The sequence below is a fragment of the Mirounga angustirostris genome, unplaced genomic scaffold (assembly GCF_029215605.1).
Source record: "Mirounga angustirostris isolate CCGP_5_RB_7025 unplaced genomic scaffold, mMirAng1.0.hap1 SCAF_16, whole genome shotgun sequence".
In the NCBI taxonomy this organism is placed as follows: domain Eukaryota; kingdom Metazoa; phylum Chordata; class Mammalia; order Carnivora; family Phocidae; genus Mirounga; species Mirounga angustirostris.
In genome coordinates, this window is record NW_026991724.1 from 57,716,674 (window position 1) to 57,739,263 (window position 22,590).

The window sequence follows — 22,590 nt, forward strand, 5'->3', positions numbered from 1 at the left end:
GTTTTATTATATATTATAGGATATTATAGGATATCCCTTTGATTGCTTTCTTTTCCACCACAAAGTAATGGTTGGGGAAGACCAGAGCAGCCTAAAAATGCCCAACCAATATTGGTTGTCACTGTTTATAGGGGCCATATAATGGTGGAAGAGGAGATTTGCCAGGTTTAAGAATTCTTCCTGGAGCATTCTTAATAAGTACAAAATGTTTGTCATCACAGACAAGCCTTCCAGAGAACTTGGAGAAGAAATGCATGGCACAGCTCATGGATGTGCACCTATAGAACAAGCTGATTTAGGGGGTCGGGGGTATGGAATCAGTTCTGATTGCTAATGATGTTGAGCGTCTTATCATGTGTTCATCTGCCATTTCTGTATCTTTGGAGAAATGTCTATTCAGATCATTTGCCCACTTTTAATTAGATTTTTTTTATTATAAAGGGTTTTCTACTTTTTAGATACAAGACCCTTATCAGATAAGACTTTCAAATATTTATCCATTTTTACACCAAAACTCTATGTTTATGTAACTTCATGTTATGTTAACAGACACAAAAGGAATCAACTGATCTAAAAACTGTGTGATTCAGGCACCTGGCTGTCATGCAACTCTTAATCTCAGGGTTGTGTGTTTAAGCCCCATGTTGGGTGTAGAGCCTACTTTAAATAAATAGAGTGACTAATTTTCCGTAAATGGTGGTAACTTATTTGCCAGTTTCCATGAGTATAACATATTAGCCAAGAGCATCACTGACAAGTGTTTTGGGTTTTTGTTGTTGTTGTTGTTGTTATATTAGTTTCAGGTGGACAATATAGTGATTCAATACTTCCATACATCACCCAGTGCTCATCAGGACAAGTGCACTCCTTCATCCCCATCACCTGTTTCCCCCATGTCCCCACCTACCTCCCCTCTACTGACCATCAGTTCCCTACAGTTGAGAGTCTGTTGCATGGTTTGTCTCTCTCTCTCTCTCTCTCTCTTTCCTTTTCATTGGCTCATTTGTTTTGTTTGTTAAATTCCACATATAACTGAAATCATATGGTACTTGTTTTTCTCAGTCTGACTTATTTCACTTAGCATAATACCCTTCAGGCCTATCCATGTTATTGTAAATTGCAAGATTTTATTCTTTTTTATGGCTGAATAATATTCCACTGTGTATATACCACATCTTTTTTAATGATTCTCAATAGGTGGACAGTTGGGTTGTTTCCATAATTTAGCTATTGTAAATAATGTTGCAATAAATGTAGCAGTGCACATCTACCTTCCAATTAGTGTTTTTGTATTCTTTAAGTGTTTTTTATTCTGACTCTATGCCAGGTGCTGTTTCGGGAACTAGGGATAGGGCAGCAAAACATCCCAGAGTTTATATTCTCATAACAAGATAAATAGATATAATGTCAAGTAATTTTAAGTCTATGAAGAATTGTTACCCATGAATTGGGCTTCTCTGTGTATTTCACAAAAGGAACAGAAAATGTTGTTTCTAGTGAGTTGACGAGGTTGGTTGTATGAACTTGAGAATTTGATGCAAGATTCTCTTTTGAATCTTATTACTCTTTCACAGGTACCATTTCTCCATATTAAAGAATCCACTTTTCCATCAAAATCTGAGCTCTTAGCCTTGCACTAAGATGACAGAAGCCAAATTACCCTCCTTTTCCAACTATGGACTGCAATGGTGTTTCAAGCAGCTAAGCAAGGAAGAGTTTCAGACATTTAAGGAATTGCTCATGGAAAAAGCTTCAGAGTTGGCAATGTGCTCTTTTCCATGGGTTGAAGTGAACAATGCCAATGTGGAACATCTAGCCTCCCTCTTGCATGAGCATTATAAAGAATCTCTTGCCTGGAAAATATCCATTCACATCTTTGAAAAGATGAACCTGTCCACACTCTCTGAGAAGGCAAGGAAAGAGATGAAAAGTGAGTAAGATTTGGGGCAAATCTGGGGGTGGAAGAGAAAGGAGATTACCTCAAGCTTCCATGGAAATGGAGAGGGATCCTTGGTCACTAACTGGGTCCACCTCCATGGCGTGAGTCTGAACTGTGAGAAGTCACTCATTAGTCATCCTGTCTGGCTAGAAATTAGAGCAGTCTCCAGCCTGTGAAAAAAGAAAAGAAATGAGTAGACAGATGCTCTACCCAGACAGAATTTGGTTGAAGTTTGTAGACAGGATTTGGAGTCTTAAGTGCTAAGCTTGAGCTCTGGACCTTCCACTTGTTCTATGTGTGACTTTGGGCAAATCCCCTTGGGTTCTACATCTTGGAACAGTAACTTTGATGCTGTTGCAAAGACTCAATAACCTAATGTATATGAAGTTGTTAACAAATCTTCATTCATTTATTGAGAACACTATGGTGGTTGTACAGTGGGTGTCTCCCATATTTCTTGCCCCAAGCTAAAGGACTAAAGTTCAAGGAACTCTTCTAAGGACTGATCTTGTCAGACCGTTGGTGTCCATATTATAGCAACGTATTTGGATCAAACTGTGTGATTAGCTTAGGGTATTTAGGAGAAAGGTAGTAGAAAAAATAGCCCTCCCTTATCAGGAGGAATTCTTCTCTTCAATTGTGGACAGAAAACTTAGAGTCCAGGGTGGCTCAGTCGGTTAAGCATCTGCCTTCAGCATGGGTCATGATCCCAGGGTCCTGGGATCGAGTCCCACATTGGGCCCCCTGCTTGGCGGGGATTCTGCTTCTTCCTCTACCCTTCCCCTGCTCGTGTGTGCGCACTCGCTCTCTCTCTCAAATAAATAAATAAAATCTTTTAAAAAAGGAAAGGAAGAAAGAAAGAGAACTTAGAGTCCCAAGGGCAAGCAGTCAGATTGGCCCTAAAGACTATAGGTATGCCATCCCTAGATGTAACTCGACATCTACAGCTGCAAAGGACTTTAAGAGAAGCCATCCCTTCTGAGCTTCAAAAAAGCCCTGTGTGGAAAATATGTTGACTGGAGAAAGAGTGGTCAGTGTTAGAACTCATGAGTTGGACACCTCTATTTGGATAATTCACAGGCCTCTAGTGAGTAGTTAACTAACTAGTTGAAGTTCAAGACAGGTGCTGAGGATGACTCTTGAAGATAAACTCTTGATAACCATAATATACTGCCTCATCATGTGAATAACCCAAGGCCATACAGCAAAATGGGACTGGAATTTACGAGTTCAAACTCTGAGCACTCTTTGTGACCAGTCTCTGCTGCTTCACTGTGCTGGTGGCACTGGAGGATCTGACTCCATTGTCTCCATTACCAGCTAGTCATGGAACAAACTGTGAGATCCTGAGGTTTGTCTTGTTTCCCCTCAGTAATGTGGGTGGGGGATGCTCTCACCCCTAGTCTGGGTAATTGCTATGACTTTACTGAGACTATTGTGTCATCTCCTCTCTGTTGCAGAATATTCACTGCCTGAAATACCAGAAAACTCTACACAAATGAAGAATGACCAAGAACCAAGCATGAAAGAAGTGCCAGGTCTGTGTGGATTTGGTGGGACAATGGATGTGTCTAAAGCCATGTGGTGATTAGTTCGTGGCCCATCCAGGACTTGAACCATGACTTCTGATAGTCCAATGTTCTTTCTAGTCTGGCATCCTGTTGTTAGCTGATTGTATGGCTTCTGAGCATCTAGTAATCATGGTCTTTCTTATTCTAAGTCCAAGAGAACTCTGTGATCTTAAAGCTTTCTTACAACTCTCTGGTTTCCCATCTTCAGTTTGGGGAACTTCATGACCTTGCCAGGACAAGCTCCACCTAAGGATCTGTTTTGGAGGCTTTGGTGGAGAGATCCAGATAGCATGAAACCAGATTCAGTACAATTCCCCAAATATTTGAGAACTGGTGACAAGCCAGGCCCTGCTCTCTGTACTTATGTTACATCCGTGTACAAAGTATGTGCAAATCCCCTGCATTCATGAAGCTCATACTTCAGTGGAGGAAAAGGGAGACTAACAAAAGGGATCAAAGCAGTGAAGCCAAAACATAGAGGGAAAGATGTAGGCTTGCATAGACAACATGCATTCCCCACTGTTACCCACACTACCACTTGTATATCACTAATCTTCCAGCAGTCAGCATTGACCACGAAGTCTAACACTTTGAAAGAATCAGGACCAACTTTGTGTTGATACAGCTTTGTCCATGCTGCGGATAGGAAAACCCCCTTCAAAACGAAAGTCTGAGCAATTGATGAGTCAGAGTCTCAGAATCCCAGAGGTTATAAATTGTTCCAATTTTAATGTAAATGTCAGCTTAACAGGGTGAGTCCTATATATTATCATCTTTCCATGGATAAAATTGTATCTTATGCATTTAAAGATTACTTAGTGATTTAGTGATGATATGAAATAAAGACACTATTTTTTAATAAGTAGACATAATGATTATTGTCGATAAGTGGTAGCTATTACATGCCAGAGGCTGTGCTATTCCTCCAACAAAACACCTGATTTAATCTTCAGAGCAACTCCACAACATAGAAACTATTATCCTAGCTTTATTTTTTTTTTTTTAAGATTTTATTTATTTATTTGACAGAGACACAGAGAGAGAGGGAACACAAGCAGGGGGAGTGGGAGAGGGAAAAGCTGGCTTCCCGCCGAGCAGGGAGCCTGATGCAGGGCTCGATCCCAGGACCCTGGGACTATGACCTGAGCTGAAGGCAGATGCCCAACGACTGTGCCCTCTCTGATTTGGATACTCACATAAGAGTGGGGGAATCCATCCTTCCTCTCTTTATTGCAGAAATTTCACAAGCTATAGAAGATGGTGCCATAGCCGCCGAGACAAAAGAAGAAGGTAAAGAAAACTGATTTGCCTTTTTTTTTTTTTTCTGCCCTGGGATGGAGCTGGGTGAAAACCAGTCTATGGAGTTTGGGTGGCAGAGGAGTCCACTGTCCCTCAATTCCACGTTTGTCTCTGGTGCATCAGTCTCTTCCCCAAGAGCTCCTAGAATCCTCACCAAGGACAGAGTCACGTATGTTCACTGTGATCATCTACAGGGACTGGGTATAAAGATAAATTCCAAAAACCTATGATTCTGGTGAACTTGGGCATCAAGTAGAGTCTACTGAGGGGAGAAGGACAATAAGCCAACAAAAATGTAATGTATCAGGTATTAAGTGCTGAAAAGAAAGATGAGGCTAAAGGGACAAATAGAGCTATTTTGTAGGATGTTCCTAAGCTTTGAGGAAGTGATCTTTGAGGGATGGAGCTTGTTATCAGTACACTGCTAGGAAGGGACAAAAGAACCATGTATGTAGACTGTCTGATTTAGGATCCACTGATTCCAGATCCAGGGTTTGGGGGTTTGTTTTGCTTTTGCTTTTTCCTAAATTCCAGACTTTCTTAAAATGTTTCCTGTTCTTCTTCTCCCTTTCCCTGTCCAACTTAGGCCGTGGAGATAACACAAGGGACTACAAGGGCTACGTGATGATAAAATTTGCTACAGAATTGGATGAATACCGTGGTTTTGAAAACCTTGCCTCTGACTGTCCAGAAATGCAAACATTGCTTGGTGCTTTTAATCCAGACCAGAGGGGCTTCCAGCCTCGCACTGTGGTTTTGCATGGAAAATCAGGAATTGGGAAATCCACTTTGGCCAGAAGGGTCCTGCTGTGCTGGGCACAGGGTGACCTCTTCAAGGGCATGTTCTCCTATGTCTTCTTCCTCTGTGCCAGAGACATGCAATGCATGAGGGAGGGCAGCTTTGCAGACTTAATTTCCAGAGAGTGGCCAGACTCCCAGGTTCCAATGATGGAGATCATGTCCCAACCGGAAAGGCTCTTGTTTGTTGTTGATGGTTTCGATGACCTGGACTTCGCCTTCCAAGACGATGACACAAATCTCTGTGAAGACTGGGCGGCTAAACAACCCATGTCTGTTCTGATGCATAGTCTGCTGAAGAAAGTCCTTCTCCCTGAGTCCTCCCTGATGATCACCATCAGAGACACGGGCATAGAGAAGCTCAAATCCATGCTCACGTCACCCCGTTACCTCTTTGTTGGGGGCATCTCTGTGGAGAAAAGGATCCAGTTGCTCCTTGGGCACAGGAAGAATGAGCATCAGAAGACACAAGTCTTGCATTTGGTGGTGGACAACCACCCGTTGTTGGACGAGTGCCAAGTCCCCATCTTGGGGTCGCTCATCTGCGATGCTCTGAATCTACAGGAGGCATCGGGAAAGAGCCTTCCCCCTACCTGCCAAACTCTCACGGGTTTATATGCCACTTTTGTGTTCCATCAGCTCACTCCACGAGACGCCTCCCGGCACTGTCTCAACCAGGAAGAGAGAGCCGTTTTGAAGAGTGTGTGCCTCATGGCTGTGCAAGGAGTGTGGAACAGGAAGTTTGTGTTTTATGGAGATGACCTCGGTGTTCACAGACTCAGAGAGTCTGAGCTCTCCGCTCTGTTTCACACGAACATCCTCCTCCAAGACCGTGGTGGCGACAGGTGCTACATGTTCCCTCACGTCAGCCTCCAGGAGTTCTTTGCTGCCCTGTACTATGTTCTGGAAGGACTGGAAATGGAGAGGGACCCCTACCCTGTGTTCATGGAGAACATGAGGAGTTTGGTGGAGCTCAAACAGATCAGCTCTGATGCCCACCTGTTCCAGATGAAGCGTTTCTTGTTTGGCCTCATGAACAAAGAAGTGACGGGGGCTCTGGAAGTCCTGCTTGGATGTCATGTTCCCCTGGCAGTGAAGCAGAAGCTTCTGAGCTGGATCTCTCTGCTGGGGCAACAGGCCAGCACCCCCGCCCCAGCAGACTCACTGGACGCCTTCCACTGTCTTTTCGAGACTCAAGATGAAGAGTTTGTTCGCTTGGCATTGAACAGCTTCCAGGAAGTGTGGCTTCCGATAAACCGCCGAATGGACTTGATGGTGTCCTCTTTCTGTCTGCAGCGTTGCCAGTATTTGCAGAAAATTCGTATAGATGTCCACGAGAGCTTCTCAAAGGATGAGTTCACTGAGGCACAGCCCCTCATTCCTCAAGGGTGAGTCCTTCATTTTATTCTTTTTTTTTATTTTGCTATTTTAGTCTTTTTTTCTTCCTATATTTTATTTTTTATTATGTTCAATTAGCCAACATATAGTACATCATTAGTTTTTGATGCAGTGTCTACAATTCATTAGTTGCATATAACCCCCAGCGTCCATCACCACACGTGCCCTCTTTTTTTTTTTTTTTAAGATTTTGTTTATTAGCACAGCAAGGGAAGGGGCAAAGGGAGAAGCAGACCCCCTGCTGAGCAGGGAGCCCAACACGGGGCTTCATCCCAGGACCCCGAGATCATGACCTGAGCCGAAGGCAGATGTTTGACTGATCCACCCAAGTGCCCCTTCCTTCTCATCTTTATAGAGGCATAATTGACAAATAAAAATTATACATATATAAGTTGTACAACTTGGTAAAATAATCACCATGATTAAGCTAATTAGCATATCCATCACCTCACTTAGTTACCATTCTGTGTATGTGTGTTGCTGTAAATTTCAAGTATATGATACAGTATTGTTATCAGCAGTCACACTGCTCTATGTTAGATATCCGTCTTGTGTCACTGAAACTCTGTACCCTTCCACCAACATTGCCCCATTCCCCCTCCCCCAGCCACGGGCAACCACCATCCTCTCTTTGCTTCCATGAGTTTGGCTATTTTAGATTCTTTTTTTTTTTTTAAGATTTTATTTATTTATTTGAGAGAGAGAGAGCACATGAGAGGGGGGAGGGTCAGAGGGAGAAGCAGACCCCCTGCTGAGCAAGGAGCCCGACATGGGACTCGATCCCAGGACTCCAGGATCATGACCCGAGCCGAAGGCAGTCGCCTAACCAACTGAGCCACCCAGGCGCCCTAGATTCTATATATGAGATCGTACACATCTTTCTGTTGCTGGTTTATTTCACTTACCATAACGTCCTCTAGGTTCATTCATGCTGTTGCAAATGGCAGGATTTCCTTCTTTTTTTAAAGCTGAATAATATCCCCTGGTGTGTATATATCCGTGTATGGGTCACGTTTTCTTTATTCGTCCATCAGCCATCAGCGAACATTTAGGTTGTTTCCATATCTTGGCTGTTGGGAATGATAGTGCGCAGATCTCTTCAGGATCCTGATTTCAATTCAATTCAATTCAATTCAATTTCAAAATTCGATGTTTATAAATGCAATCACTGGATCATACGGTAGCTCTATTTTTACTTTTTTGAGGAACTTCCATACTGTTTTCCACAGTGGCTGCACCATTTTACATCCAAGGGGGAGCTAGACTCTAAGGGCAAACCCAATTCAAGAGCTGGTGCCTCCGCATCACCTTAGTATGTACCCCGTTCAGGAGGCAGGGTGTGTGTGCAAGCACGCATTCAAAGCACAAAGCGACATCACTAAATCGACCTCAGGACCTCTGAAGTCCTCCCCGTCTTGCCATAACAGCCTGGTTCCTCTCCTCTGACACTGTTGTGGCAATGCTCATGTTAAACCCCATCCAGTGGAAGCCAATGTTGATTTCCTTCTCCAATGTAGGACGCCGATTAAGACCCTTGCTGATGAGTGCTGGAAAAGTCTCTGCTTCGTACTCAGCACCCACCCAAGCCTGCGACAGCTGGACCTGAGTGGCAGTATCCTGAATGAATGGGCCATGAAGACCCTCTGCATCAAACTGAGGCAGCCAACCTGTAAAATACAGAATCTAATGTAAGGCTACCCGGCCCCTGGTACATGCCCCTTGGCATGGCTCTGTCACCACTCTCTTCTCCCACCTACCAGAAAAGACCCATCTGAGAATGTAATCAGAGGGGATAACTGCTGTGGAAGATACAGGAGCCAAGCTCCCAAAAGCACACAATAGGGAGAAACTCAAGACCCTGTGAAGGGATTACTGAGGCAGGTTCATTCACACTGGGTATTGAAGGATGAATAGGAGTTTGTTAGGGCCAAAGGTGCGGGGAGCTCATTGCAGGCAAATGGGTGGAGCACGAGGCCATTGCAAGATCAAAGTACTTGACTCATGGGAGGTTTTAAGTCAGGTCTTAATGCTTTTACGTTCATCAATAAGGTAACAAATATTTGAACACCCAATAAGGCCCTGGGTCCGTGGTAGACCCCAGGGTACTCACCAAGCACCTGGAGTAGGAGATGGTGCTAGTTCTGCTGCAAAGGTTCTGTTCTGGACTCTTCCCTCCAAGACCAGGAGAAGCACATGCAACTTCTCCGTACAAACCTCTTCCCCTTCTTACCACTTGTACCCCTTCCCTAAGTAGTTTCCGTAAGCTGGACTGTGCCAGGGTCTTGACAGTGCCCTGTTCACCTCCGTCCTGCACCAAACCCCTCTGCCGGCTTTACCCTAGCGTTTCCCTGGGAACCCCTGCTCTTAGCTCTTGCCACGCAGTGATGAGCCTAAATCTGTGTCATCACTGTATTTGTAATACAGCAGTAACGCATCATAATGGTAACGGGATTCGGGCATTACAAGGGTTTTCGGTAAAACCTCTGATGCCTCTTCAACTTCCTATCGCCCTAATTACTCATCAACTTCCCACGCAATTATATGTATATATTGGCAAATGACTTTTTTTTTTAATCCAAGTGGTGTCACGATATACACACTCTTCGGACATTTGACCTTTCTCTTCAGCCTGAACTTGACCATATCTGTTTATAGTTCTGTTCTTTTTTTTTAAGATTTTATTTTTAAGCCAACTCTACACCCAGCATGGGGCTCCAACTCACGACCCCAAGATCAAAAGAGTCACGTGCTCCTCTGACTGAGCCAGCCAGGTGCCCCTCTAGCTCCGTTCTTAGTGGACCGACCATATTTCATTCTTCAGCGTAACTCTGGTTCAGCTCTTTGATGAGTGTCTCCCCATGAGATCAAGCTCCATCAGAACATGGAGTATCAGCATCACTTAATACTGTTTCCAGTGCCTGATGCATCATAGATGCTCAAGTATTTGTTGCTTTAAAATTAAATGTGGGCCACCTGGCTGGCTCAGTGGGTGGAGTGTGCAACTCTTGATTCTCAGGGCTGTGGGTTCGAGCCACACATTGGGTGTAGAGATCACTTACAAAATTTTAAAAATCTTTAAGATTACATAAATGCCAACAGTTGAGAGATAAGAGAGTTGGAATGGGAGAGGAGGGGAAAGGGGAAAATTGGGATACAGCTGTCTCCTGTGTCTCGTCGTATTTTCTGCTTTCTATTGGGTAGATTTAAAGGTGCGCAGGTTACCCTGGGCCTTCGTCATCTCTGGTTGACTCTCATTACCAACCGTAATATTAAATACCTGAACTTGGAAAGCACTCACCTGAAGGAGGCAGATATGATGATGGCGTGTGAAGCGCTAAGACACCCAAACTGCTTGCTGGAGTCTTTGAGGTACATTCTGGGTATGGCTTCTGCATTTTTGGCTTTGTTGTTGTTGTCTTTCCTTGTTAAATAATCATTTGCAGCAAGTTGCAAACCTATCAGAAAGGAAGAGGGCAATCTGGACTCGATCTCGTGACCCTGAGATCAGGACCTGAGCCAAAATCAAGAGTCAGATGCTTAACCGACTGAGCCACCCCGGCGCCCCTGAGATTGGCTTTTTTTCAATCAGCAAATGCCCCTCAGATCCATCATCCATGCTGTTCTGGGTATCAATCGCATGTTCATTTTTAGGGCTGAGTACTATTCAGTAGGACGGACACACTGCAGTAATGTAGCCATTCACCTGTCCAGGGACATGTGGTCATTTCCAGTTTGGGGCTGTTAACACGGTTTCGTAGATCCTGGGCATGTGTTTTGTCAATTAGATTAACTTGGTCTAAAGACACTGCTACTGGATGCCATGCTGAGACAGAGAAACATAAGCTCTGTTTTGAGCTTTAATCGACACAGAGCAACTGCGGAAGAGTATTTCGCTTTGCACCACGTGCGTTTTTGCTCTGTAACCTGCGAGCTGCCATTCCAAGCCAGGGTCATCGAGATGACATTCTGGAGAGGAAGACAAACAATAAACAAGTGCAAGTAGTCTCGAGAAAGAAGGAAATCCTGCCATTTGCAACAACATGTATGGACCTTGAGGACATTATGCAAACTGAGATAAGTCTGAGAAAGACAAATACCATATGATCTCACATATGGAATCTTAAAAAAGCTGAACTCATAAAAACACAGTAAAATGGTGTTTATCAGGGACTGGGGGTGGGGGAAAGTAGAAATAGGTTGTTGAAAGGTAAAACTTGCAACTAGTAGGTAAATAGGTCCTGGAGACCTAGCACACAGTATAATAATTATAGGCAACAATATTGTATTATTAACATAAACTTGCTAAGAGACTAGATCTTAATTATTCCCACCACAAAAAAGAAATAATTATGTGACCTGACAGAGGTCCTCACTAATATTACAATGGCAATCCTATTGCAGTATGTAAATGTTTCAAATCAACATGCTTATACCTTAGACTTACACAATATTACGTGTCAGATATACTTCAATTTTTTTAAAGTGCAAATATATGAAACATTGGCTGGTGATCATTGCCATGCATAAAATAATGCTGGATAGAGGGGTTTCGGGTGCAGTGGGGTGGGGCAGGCACAGTTAAGTAAGGTTGTGAGACTGGCGAACTCAGAGGTGACATTCAGGAGACCTGAATGAAAAATTGAACCACATAAAGATGTGGGTTTGGGATGAGGAGGGATGGTGCAAACACAAGGAATAGCAAATGCTCAGACCCTGAGCCTAGAGCAAACTGTGTCCAGAAATCAGCAACATGGCCAGAGTAGCTGGTGCACAGGGAAATGGGTTGCTTTGGGGCGAGAAGTGAGAATGCATTTCACGTTGTTTATCTCTGCAGGTTGGATCACTGTGGACTAACGCCCGCCTGTTGCCTGGTGATTTCCCAAATCCTTGTTACGTCCATCAGCCTAAAATCTCTCAGCCTGGTAGGAAATAAGATGTCAAACCAGGGCATAAAGCCGCTCTGCAATGCCTTGACTGCCTCACAGTGCACCCTGCAGAAGCTGATGTGAGTTGCACTTCTGTCCACCAGGGCTCCTTTCTCTTAGCTGACATGGCCCAAATGGTGGGGAAGGAGGGGAGGGGAATTAGTGGACGCCTAAGCCAAGGGTTAGAATGGGAGTTCTGACCCCATGGGAGTGCCCCAATATTGAGGTATAAAAGAAGACTCAGTAAATAACATCTGTGTCTTTGCTATCAAACTCTGAACGATATAAAAGTCTAGGGGAGAAGCCAAACGCGTAGAACCAGAGAGAAGAACGTTGACCGCCAGGGGCTGGCAGTTGGGGGGAGAAATGGGGAGAGGTTGGTTAAGGGTACAGGTGTACCATTAAAAGACAAATAAGTTCTGGGGATCTCACATACGGCATTCTGCTTAGAGTTAGCACTGCCATGTTATATACTGGAAAGTTGCACCAATGCCAAAATCCCGGAGAGTCTTAGCTTGTGGCTGGAGCCGCCATCTATGGTGTCCTTCCAGGCCCTGTGCTGAGTGTTCTAATCCCATTAATGCCACCCTTCACAACCTGCCACATAGGAATTATTTTCACCCCATCTGCTGATAAGGAAAACAGAATCCAGAAGAAAGAAAAATCTCTTGTCTAGGGCCACATAGGGAATAAAAGGCAAAACTAAAACATGAGCTCTGGTTTGATACCTAAGACTTGGAAATCTCCCCCTCGATGACCTACAATCTGGGCAAAGTTGTTTCCCCCCCCATCACTCCCAAAACATGCCATGTCAATAACATCCCTCTTTCCTGGGGAGTTTGAGTCTAAAGTCATAGCGGAAATTGAAAACAAAATGGCACAAATTACCCTTTAAATTCCGGGGGCGGGGGGGATCACATTAGAAGCCAACATTTCTCTCCCTCAGTCTGTAGGGGAAGGAAAAGACTTTCCCTCTATCCTCTTAGGTTCAGTGTCTGAGGCCTGCAAATTAAACTGATGATTGACAGGACAAAGGACACACATATTGTATTGGTACTACTTTTTTTTAACATGCATGGAGGTTTCACAGAAAAGATGTGAGTAACCCAAAGAAGTGGTTAGACTCAAGCTTATATATCATTTTAACAAAGTTACGCTAAATTGTGGAGAAGTGACTAGACAAAAGGTGTTTGGGGCTTCTAGGGGCTGATAAATTGTGGGTAGGTGACTAGGAAGTATATGAGAGGAATTAATGGTAGATAAATGTTATATGATGACTCATCCCCATGTCATGCCCATCTCTGGTGACAAGGGTCATTCTCTTGCTGGTACCAAAGAGGAGGGACACACGTACAAGGGAAACTCATGCCCTGTTTTTAGGCAGATGGGGGAGAGCACCGAGCCCTTCCTGTGTCTGCTTTTTCTCAGTTGCTTTCAGCTCAAGATCATCCTTATGCCCGAGTGGCATATTTCAGGCTTACATATTCTGACCCCCTTCTAATCCAACCCAGCCAGTATTTCTTCACCAAAATAAATCACTGTCAGTAATAGGGAGTAAATGTTTGCTATATGCACTGCTCTAAACATTTTAGATGTGTTAATTCATTTAGCTTTGCCACAATCCCATGAGAGAAGTAGTATGAAATTCTTATTTTCAAGTGCTATTGTGTATGAAGCTTTGAGAAACAGATGGAATAGGAAGAGCACTTTCTATATAGGAAGGTTCCTAATCTGGGCAACACCTCACACCACAGCGCATGTAAGGAGCAAGGACCCCTGGATGGGGAGCAGGTTGACCTTGTCCATGTGTCTCCCATTGTGGGTGATGGCAGATCTAGTCACCCACGCCATTTATATAAATATCAGGGTTGGGTTTGCAAGTTAAATGCAAGACACAGTGTGACCTCAGCATACGTCTGCAAGAGCATGGTCAGCCATGGGGTAGGATTTCTTTCCCTTATTTGCGAAGGAGGGAGGGAGGGAACCTTCAGAATAGACCTCACCCTTTCCTTCCTGGGGGCTCTCTCCTTGCAGACTGGGGAGCTGTGGCCTCACAGCTGCCGACTGCCAGGACCTGGCCTCAGCCCTCACCAGCAACCAGAGTCTGACGCACGTGTGCCTGTCGAGCAACAGCCTGGGGAGTGAAGGCGTGAATCAGCTGTGTCAAGCCATAAAAGTGCCCACCTGTGGGCTACAGAGGCTGACGTGAGTCCAGCTTGCTTCCTTGGGAGGACTGCATTGCTTTGTTACAAACCGCATGTGACGCTCGCGAGCTCAAAGCAGTGGGAGGACGGTTGTCATGATAAAGGGAACAGATAAGGGCTGCATCCTGTCCCCGCCAATTTCCTCCTTCCCTGGAAAATTCCATCTCGGCCCATTTTCTTACAGTGGGAAGTCGTCATTTATCCAAATACAGGCGATTCTCATTATTTCCTGCAGTTCTATAAAGTCGTCACAAACACCGAACCACTGCTCCCAGGGGAAACACAGGGTTAGGTTCCTTCGAGCCTCTGGTCACATTTTCATCAACCAACCAGTACCTAACCTCGCTTTGTGTGTTTCTGTTTAAAGACTCCTTATTTAATACATATTGTTGATTCACTCACATTGCGCCCAGGGCCGACAGCGCCATGACTCATGGCCGAACGAAGCTCATCTCTGAAGCACTTTCTCCACACAGCACAGCCTTCTTGGGCATGGGAACGCTGGACAGCACTTCAGCTCCACACATTAGCACCACATCTTAAACAACAAAATGACCCACAAAAAACACAAAAATGCGGAAAACGTGGCACTAACTGGATCATGAAAAGGATACTTGTTGACAGTGAATTTGAAACGAGTTCAGCCTCAGCGGGGAGCGTATGCGAATATTTCTCTGCACATGCACGTGTGTCCGTGAAGGACCCATGAGCACCACGAAATGGACTTGGGGGGGTGGGTAGCGAATAAATTTTAGCAAGCAGACAAATGTGCAAACACAGAATCCCTGCATCATGAGGACTGACTACAGTAAGCATGTGCAACTGGCGAACACTTTTAGTTGCCAGTGATGCAGAGATGACCGACGTGGTCCCTAAGTTCACAGAGCTTAGTTTCTGGTAGGGAGAGCTGGATAGTTGAGATTTTTGGATGCTGGTAATAGTGACACAGGGTTGGCAGCCACAGAGGTACTGTCCCCACCATTCTGGACAGTACCACGTGCACAGCGAGGGGAGGCCATGCACTCTAGCGTAGAGCAAGGGGTCTCCATAACTGCTTTGAAAACTGCTACCCCATTGCCAGGTTATTCTTCTAGCCTACATCTTTGGTCTGGTGGTGAGAACAAAAGATGGGTGTTACACCTGTCCCACACTGCCAGCTTGCCTTGCTGGGGTCACTTTGCTTTCTGCCACTTCACCCCATTGACCAATTAGTTCACCAATAACTCTCTAATTTAAAAAATCAACATATGTTAATGGTATACCTGTAGCCAGAAATTCTTTTAAAGAATATAACTTTAATGTACGTGTCTACCTTGTGGGTTCCAAGGTTCCTCAGTGAATAAGTGATGGGAAGATGCTGAGTATGGTGGACAGAAGAGTGACCTGCTCCCCAAGATGCCCATGTCCTAATCCCTGTAAATATGTGAACTCACATGGCAAAAGGGACTTTGCAGGTGTGAGCAAGTTAAGGATCTTGAGATGGGAAATTATCTTGGATTCTCTGAGTAGCCCTAATGTAATCAAAGGGGTTTTTATGAGGGAAAGGAGGAGAAGTGGGAGAGGAGATATGGTAACAGGATATAATTGCTGACTGAAGACCAGAAGCCAAAGACTATGAGCAGCCCTATAAAAGCTAGGAAAGGCAATAAAACCGATTCTCCCCTGGAGCCTCCAGAAGGAACACAGCCTTGCTGACACCTTGATTTTTGCCTCAGTCAAAATCTGCTGAACTCCGGAACTGTAAGATAATAAATGTATGTTTTAAGCCACTAAGTTTGTGGTAATTTGTTACAGTAGCCATTGGAAAGTGACACATTGAGTATGAAGGAAAATTAAAAAGAGCATCTTGAACGGCATCCAGTGCATGCATTCTGCTAGATATCATACCAAGCACTTCATGGTCATCCTGTTACCCAAGCTGAAACCTCCCTAAGTACCCCCTTACATAATACCCTCCCAAAGGAGGAGGAAACTGAGGCCAACAGAAATGGCTTACCCAAGGTGACACCAAGTCACGAGTATAACCTTCCTCTTTCCCGTGTGTGCGCCCCACAGACTAAATGAATGCAACCTGGATGTCGCCAGCTGTGGCTTTCTTGCGTTTGCACTTATGGGCAACAAACATCTGACGCATCTGAGCCTTAGCATGAACCCCGTGGAAGATGGTGGGATGAACCTTCTCTGTGAGGTCCTGATGGAACCATCTTGTCACCTCCAGGACCTGGAGTAAGTTTCAATGGTTGTCGGGGGTCAGTTCTACCATACTGGGGACTGGGGTTCCTAGAAAGTCCAGATATGTGAGCAGGAAGACTGGTACCAAAAATTAGTTCTTGGTAATTGGGTCTAGTTGGGTCTAGTTGGGTCAACTGATGCTCATGCTTTCATATGTTTACCACAGTGAGTGTGGGAAGGACACAAAAATGAGTCCAGACAGGAACCCCACGATTCGATTTTTGGAGCTTAGGTCACCCTCGATTTCTAAAACCTGTTCACTTTTCAGAAAACCTGTTTTTGCCCTAAGTTACTCTTTAGCTGTTCATTCTGTATGTAGGGTGGAGATGGAGGGGCTCTCTCTCAACACCTTCTTCCTCTGGGGCTCAAATTTCTTTACCTTTTATTGGAGTGTTTCTATTTAATAAGACTATTCCATCCTTAAACAGACTATAGAAAAGTTAAAAGATATCAATGAACAGAAATGAATCTCCAATCTGACAAAGCAGTTAACACTTTGGCAAATTCCTCCTGGATGCATAAGTATTACAAAGAAAGGATCCCAGCAGTTACCGCTGAAAGCATTCTTGCCACATGGCAGGCACAGGGCTTTAAATATTTCACATGTCTAGGCTCATGTAGTTCTCCTACCAATCATTTGCAGGGGAAACCAGAACTCCCTTAGGAGCCCAAACCTTGCCTTTTGGTCTCACATTCTGTCCCTTGAGGATCTGCAGACCGTAATCATAAACTAAGTATGGTATGGTATTCCACTGAATGATGCATCATAACTTTAAAAATCCCCTAAAACTGGACATTGAGCTTACGTCCAATGTTTTAGTCATGCGTACCTTCTAAATCTTTGTGTACTTGGTAGTATCTTTTTCTCAGGTACAAAAGTAGAGGGGCGCCCGGGTGGCTCAGTCGCTAAGCATCTGCCTTCGGCTGGGGTCGTGGTCCCAGGGTCCTGGGGTTGAGCCCCGCATCGGGCTCCCTGCTCCAAGGGAAGCCTGCTTCTCCCTCTCCCACTCCCCCTGCTTGTGTTCCCTCTCTCGCTATCTCTCTCTGTCAAATAAATAAAATCTTAAAAAAAAAAAAATCAGTGAACCAAAAAGTAGGACCATTTTAATATCTCTCCTTCTCCAATAATAAATAAAAGAAAGAAACTGGATAGAGATCATAGCCCACAGATCTGAGTGCCCCCCCCCAAGTATTAGTCCTGTGTTTGTTTTCATGAAATCGGTGTTTCGAGCTCTACTTTTGCATGGTGTAGAAACTAAAGCTTAATCACTTGGAGGTGCCACTTCTTTGGGGTTATGCTTAAATGCTGGGGGATAATCATCACTGATCCTTGCTGGCATCTGAGGCTTAGCCATTCCCACCTGGTCTGCAGGTGTGAGCCCTAACACCTGGTCTGCAGGTGTGAGCTCTTGCTCATTCTTTGTGTGAACGCCTCGTGAAGATGGACTCTCTCATCCCCAGTGGGATCATTCTATTCTTAGCTGAAGATAGGAGACAGTGGAGCTGTTCCCATCATCTCTACTCAGATGAGTCATGCAGTCGGTATTTCAGGGGCCTTCTCTGCCCCCACCCTCCCCATTCGTCCCAGAAACAGAAGCACAAGATGCCTCTCCTTTCGGACCCCAAACCCATCTAGCATTTCAGTACCTTCTGTTATCTGTCATCTTTTCTCACCCTCTCAGGGACTCTACCAACTTCTCCTCATTTTTTTTTTTTCCTGTCTCTTTTTCTCCATCCACCAGGGAGAATCTTCATCCCATCTGCAGGTGGGAAGCAAGCTCTGATGTGCTCATTTCTTTTTCTAGAGATCCCTCCAGCCACATCACATGCTTTCCCCACCTGCCACTATCATCCCTCCTTACCTGAGCCACTGGATGCTGCACAACCTAAGCCATTCCCAGGGATGGACAGAAAGGTTCCCAGTGAGGAAGGAGTCCAGGAAAGCCCCACTGATGTTTCTGGGCATCGTCCCCCTCTAGCCCTCTCCTCAAATGACATGGGCTCTCCTCTTGCAGACTGGTTAAGTGTCATCTCACTGCTGCCTGCTGTAAGAAACTGTCCCATGTGATCACAAGGAGCAAACACCTGAAGAGCCTGGATCTGGCGGTGAATGCCCTGGGTGATGAAGGCATCATAGCGCTGTGCGAGGGGCTGAAACACAGGAGGGCTTCTCTGAGGAGGCTCGGGTGAGTTCCTGGGGTCCCCAGTATGAGGGCTGGGTGAAGAGGAAGGGGGACCTGGGCGTGAAGTTGCTGAACAAAGACAGTGTTCCAACTCTCACAATTCCATTTGAACCTGCCTTGTTCTTCCTGGTGCTTAAGAAATGACCTCACCCCCTTCGAATCAACATGAAGCCATTTCATAGGAAAGCCCTGCATGTTCCACCATGAAACCACTTAATATCTGTACCCACGTTCCCTTCTTTCTGAAACAATAGAGGAAAAATCCCTACCGCTATCAGCTTAACCTCACTCATATCGGCAATCTATCAAGTGCCTTATGCTATCACTGAATTACCTTCCCTCACCTCTTTCCACAGCCTCCCTAGTAGAGATTTCCTGTTTTCACAGAGGCTTAGATATTATTTTAGAAGCAAAACCAATAATAACAATAAGCTTTATTCAACCCCACCTCACCATCTAACTATAGGCACTTAAAAATACTTGAGCACATCCCACAACTTTTTTACTCTATCACAAGACATTCCCAAATACACAGAATCTAGAATGATTGGGACATTAAAAACCTGCATGCTCACCACCCAGTTTAAACGATCATCAGTCTTTTGCTCTATCTGGTGAACCATCTCATAGCGAGTTATAGTTTGTTGTTCAGCCTCTGAATACCTCAACACGCATCTCCAACATGGGAGAACATGGCCACCATCCATTATTACATCCAACAAAGTTGTTTGGCCCTCAGCTGCTCCTAGGATAAAATCCTAAATCCTTAATGTGACCTAAAATGCCCAGCCTCCTTTCACACCGTGGCCTCTGACTCCCCTGTGGCTGTCTGGTTCTCTGTCCGAGTCTTTGACATGTCCCAGCCTTCCTTCCGCGAGGGTCAGGTGAGTGCAACTCCCAAGCCTATATCGCTACTTCCTGCCCTGTTCACCTGGCTTCCTTCTTGCCTCTTGGGTTCCGGGTGAAATGCAGGTTTTCAGCAAGTCTTTCTCCATGTACCTTGCTTTGTTCCCTAGTTGCAAGCATTCTCACCCTTTATCTTTCATTCTTTCCACGACTATAATTAAGTCACCCAGCGGCTCTTAACAGGAGAACCAGCATCGTCGCCTGGGAATCCATTAGAAACCAGAAACACCAGTGGTAGAGCCCACCCCTCTATCTTAAACATTGCCATGAAAGGCCAGTGGGTTGAAGGGTCGGTCACTGAACTTTGGAGGCATTTCTTGGCGTGTTGGCCCTGCAGGTTGGAGGCGTGTGGACTGACTTCTGGCTGCTGTGAGGCCCTCGCCTCGGCTCTCCTCTGCAGCCAGCGCCTGACCAGCCTGAATCTGATGCAGAACAATTTCAGCCCCGTAGGAATGATGAAGCTGTGTCCCGCCTTTGCACAACCCACATCTAACCTACAAATAATCGGGTGAGTCCCTGGTGATTGTCTTCCGAGATACAAACCTCCTTCTGCTACAAAGCATGCTGGTTGGTGGAGAAACGCTTTATCCCAGAAGCTGAGATGTGGCTCAACAACCAGATCCTTGATTCAGCCACTAAGTGCCCACTGTGTTCTGGGCACCGTACTGAGGATAGGGATAGAGACAGAGGTAAGGTGCCTGATATCATGGGGCTTACTTCTGCATGGGTTTAGGAAGAATGTAGAGACAACATACAAATCAGATGTTTATCCTTAAAAAGCTAAAAGTGGAATTTCTATATGATCCAACAATTCTGAGTACATACCCAAAAGAACTGAAACCAGGATCTGGAAGAATTACTTGAACATCCATGTTTACAACAGCATTATTCACAGTAGTCAAAAGGCAGGAGCAGCCCAGGCATCTGTGGTCAGGGGAATGGGTAAATTAAGTGTGATATATCCACACAGTGGAATATCATTCAGCATTAAAACAAAAGGAAGTTCTAACACCTGTTATAACATGGACGAAGTAAGTCAGGTGCAAGAAGACGAATACTGCATGATTCTACCTAAGTGAGGTCCCTAGAGCAGTCAAATCCATAGAGACTAAAGGTAGATGGTGGCACTGGAGGAGGGGGAGGGGATGGGGAGTCAGTGTTTAATAGGCACAGAGTTTTAGTTGGGGAAGATGAAAAGTTATGAGGATAGATGGTGAACACCGTTGGGGAAGATGAAAAGTTATGAGGATAGATGGTGAACACCATTGGGGAAGATGAAAAGTTATGAGGATAGATGTTAAGTACACTCCCCACTGAAAAACGGTTAAGATGGACAGACCGTTGAGGTTGGTTGTCCTATATTTATTTCAATAGCAAACTCCCTGATTGAAAAACTGCCTCTGAGTAGCACAGCTTACGATGGTTGGGTTTGTGCAGGGCTCAAGTGTCGACGTATGGATGTAACAGGGTAGTTGTAGTGTGGGATCTGAGGGGAAGGATGGCACGGAAGGCATGGCTCTGTGGATTCAGAGACTTCAGTGTGGACAAGGGGAACTGTCACAGTGATCTCTTCAGCAGAGAAGCTGGAAAGGCAGAATATTGGGTTGAAAGAGAGCATATTTGCATCAATGACTCATGAAGCAGTATAGCTTTGGACAAGCTCAGCCTGTGATTATGGGACTTGGCAGTTGAAGAGTCAGACCTGGATTTTACTACTGGACCTTCCAGGAGCCTATTTCCCTATCTGTAAAATAGAAACGATGCTGTGTATCTATTTGAATACCTGTTTCTCCTGCCCTAGGATATAAGCTTCCTGAGGGTAGGGGCTTTGCCTTATTCATCACTGTGCCTCTGAACCCTATAACAGGACCTGGCACAAAGAAGGTTCTCAGGAAGGAGTTTACGGATGGATGAGTAATCATGCCTGCCTCTGAGGACCGTGGTGAGGGGCAGATGCCCATAAAAGCTCAGTGTAGCACCTAATACATGCAAGTGTGCCTTCACATGTAGGGATTTACTCTTGCTCTGTGGAGCACCTCAAGAGTACAAGAAGAGGTTTCAGATCCTTGATGGGGTTTCCAGGAATTTTAAGGAAAGGAGAAGCAGAAGCAAATTCCCAGAGTAATGTGTCCCCCTTCTGCCTCTCCAGGTTGTGGAAATGGCAATATCCCACTCAAATACGGAAGCTTCTGAACGAGGTCCAACGACTCAAGCCACAGATCATAATTGGTGACAGTTGGTATTCTTTTGATGAAGATGACCGGTATTGGTGGAAAAACTGAAAACATGAAACTCTCCCACCCCACCCCCGACCACACACACACACACACACACACTCTGATGGAGGAACATTTAAAAGCGGTCTTCTGGGGCAAGCTGTACCCAGGAGTTCCCTCTCAGAGATGGAATATGAGTTCTGGTTCTCACAAAGCCCTCACTGGTGGCAATTCTCATGTGTCCAATATAACTTGGTTATTGCATTTGCCTCTGACATAGGCTGTGACCTTCCAATCCTAGGATCTCTGTATCTATGAAATGTCCGTCCTACCTCGGAGCATATAGAGAAAATCAAATAAAACAAGCACTGAGCATTTGGGGAGTAAGTACCATGTGACCTTCTTGAGCAGTGGGGATATGATCCAAGAGAAGAGTGGGAGGACTTAGGTCCTAAAAGTGGCCCCCAGATGTTGATGATACAACTCTGCTGGTGTTACAAAAAAAAATTAAAGCACAATCTAAAAGTCAGAGGAGGATGGTGTGACTATCACTATCTAAATATAAACAAACCAAATGTATTGCTTAGTGTAGTGAAGAACTGGTCTACCACTGTCTCCGAGAAGAGCAGACTGCTGATCTTATGTAGGTAGGGATTTGGGGAAGCATGGAGTTCAGGGATTGGTGAGTCTTTGGAGTGAGCTGTGACATGTAGTTCTTCAGGTAAGACTGCTTAGCGTTCACAAGTGTGTTCATCAGAGTGAATCCCTTCCTGATCAGCTGAATCTCAGAAGCTAAGGGGAGTCCATCGTTGCCTTGTCAAAGCATGTTCCCTGGGGCAAGTCATCTTGGATCCATTTAACGGTCTGGTTGGGTGGCTACTTGTTACCATGGCTACAGATCAACCAGTCTCTTCCCAGG

General features: G+C 45.0%; 1 protein-coding gene across 1 annotated transcript; it reads left to right on the forward strand.

The window, feature by feature from the left end:
* The first annotated feature begins 205 nt into the window (after positions 1-205).
* Positions 206-21,737, forward strand: NLRP5 (NLR family pyrin domain containing 5). Its single transcript, XM_064580622.1, is given in 13 exon segments — positions 206-309; positions 1,575-1,930; positions 3,400-3,477; positions 4,747-4,800; positions 5,396-6,995; positions 8,523-8,693; positions 10,207-10,374; positions 11,840-12,010; positions 13,965-14,135; positions 16,190-16,360; positions 18,382-18,552; positions 19,793-19,963; positions 21,605-21,737. Coding segments are annotated over 13 exon segments (3,519 nt in total).
* Positions 21,738-22,590: the final 853 nt, after the last annotated feature.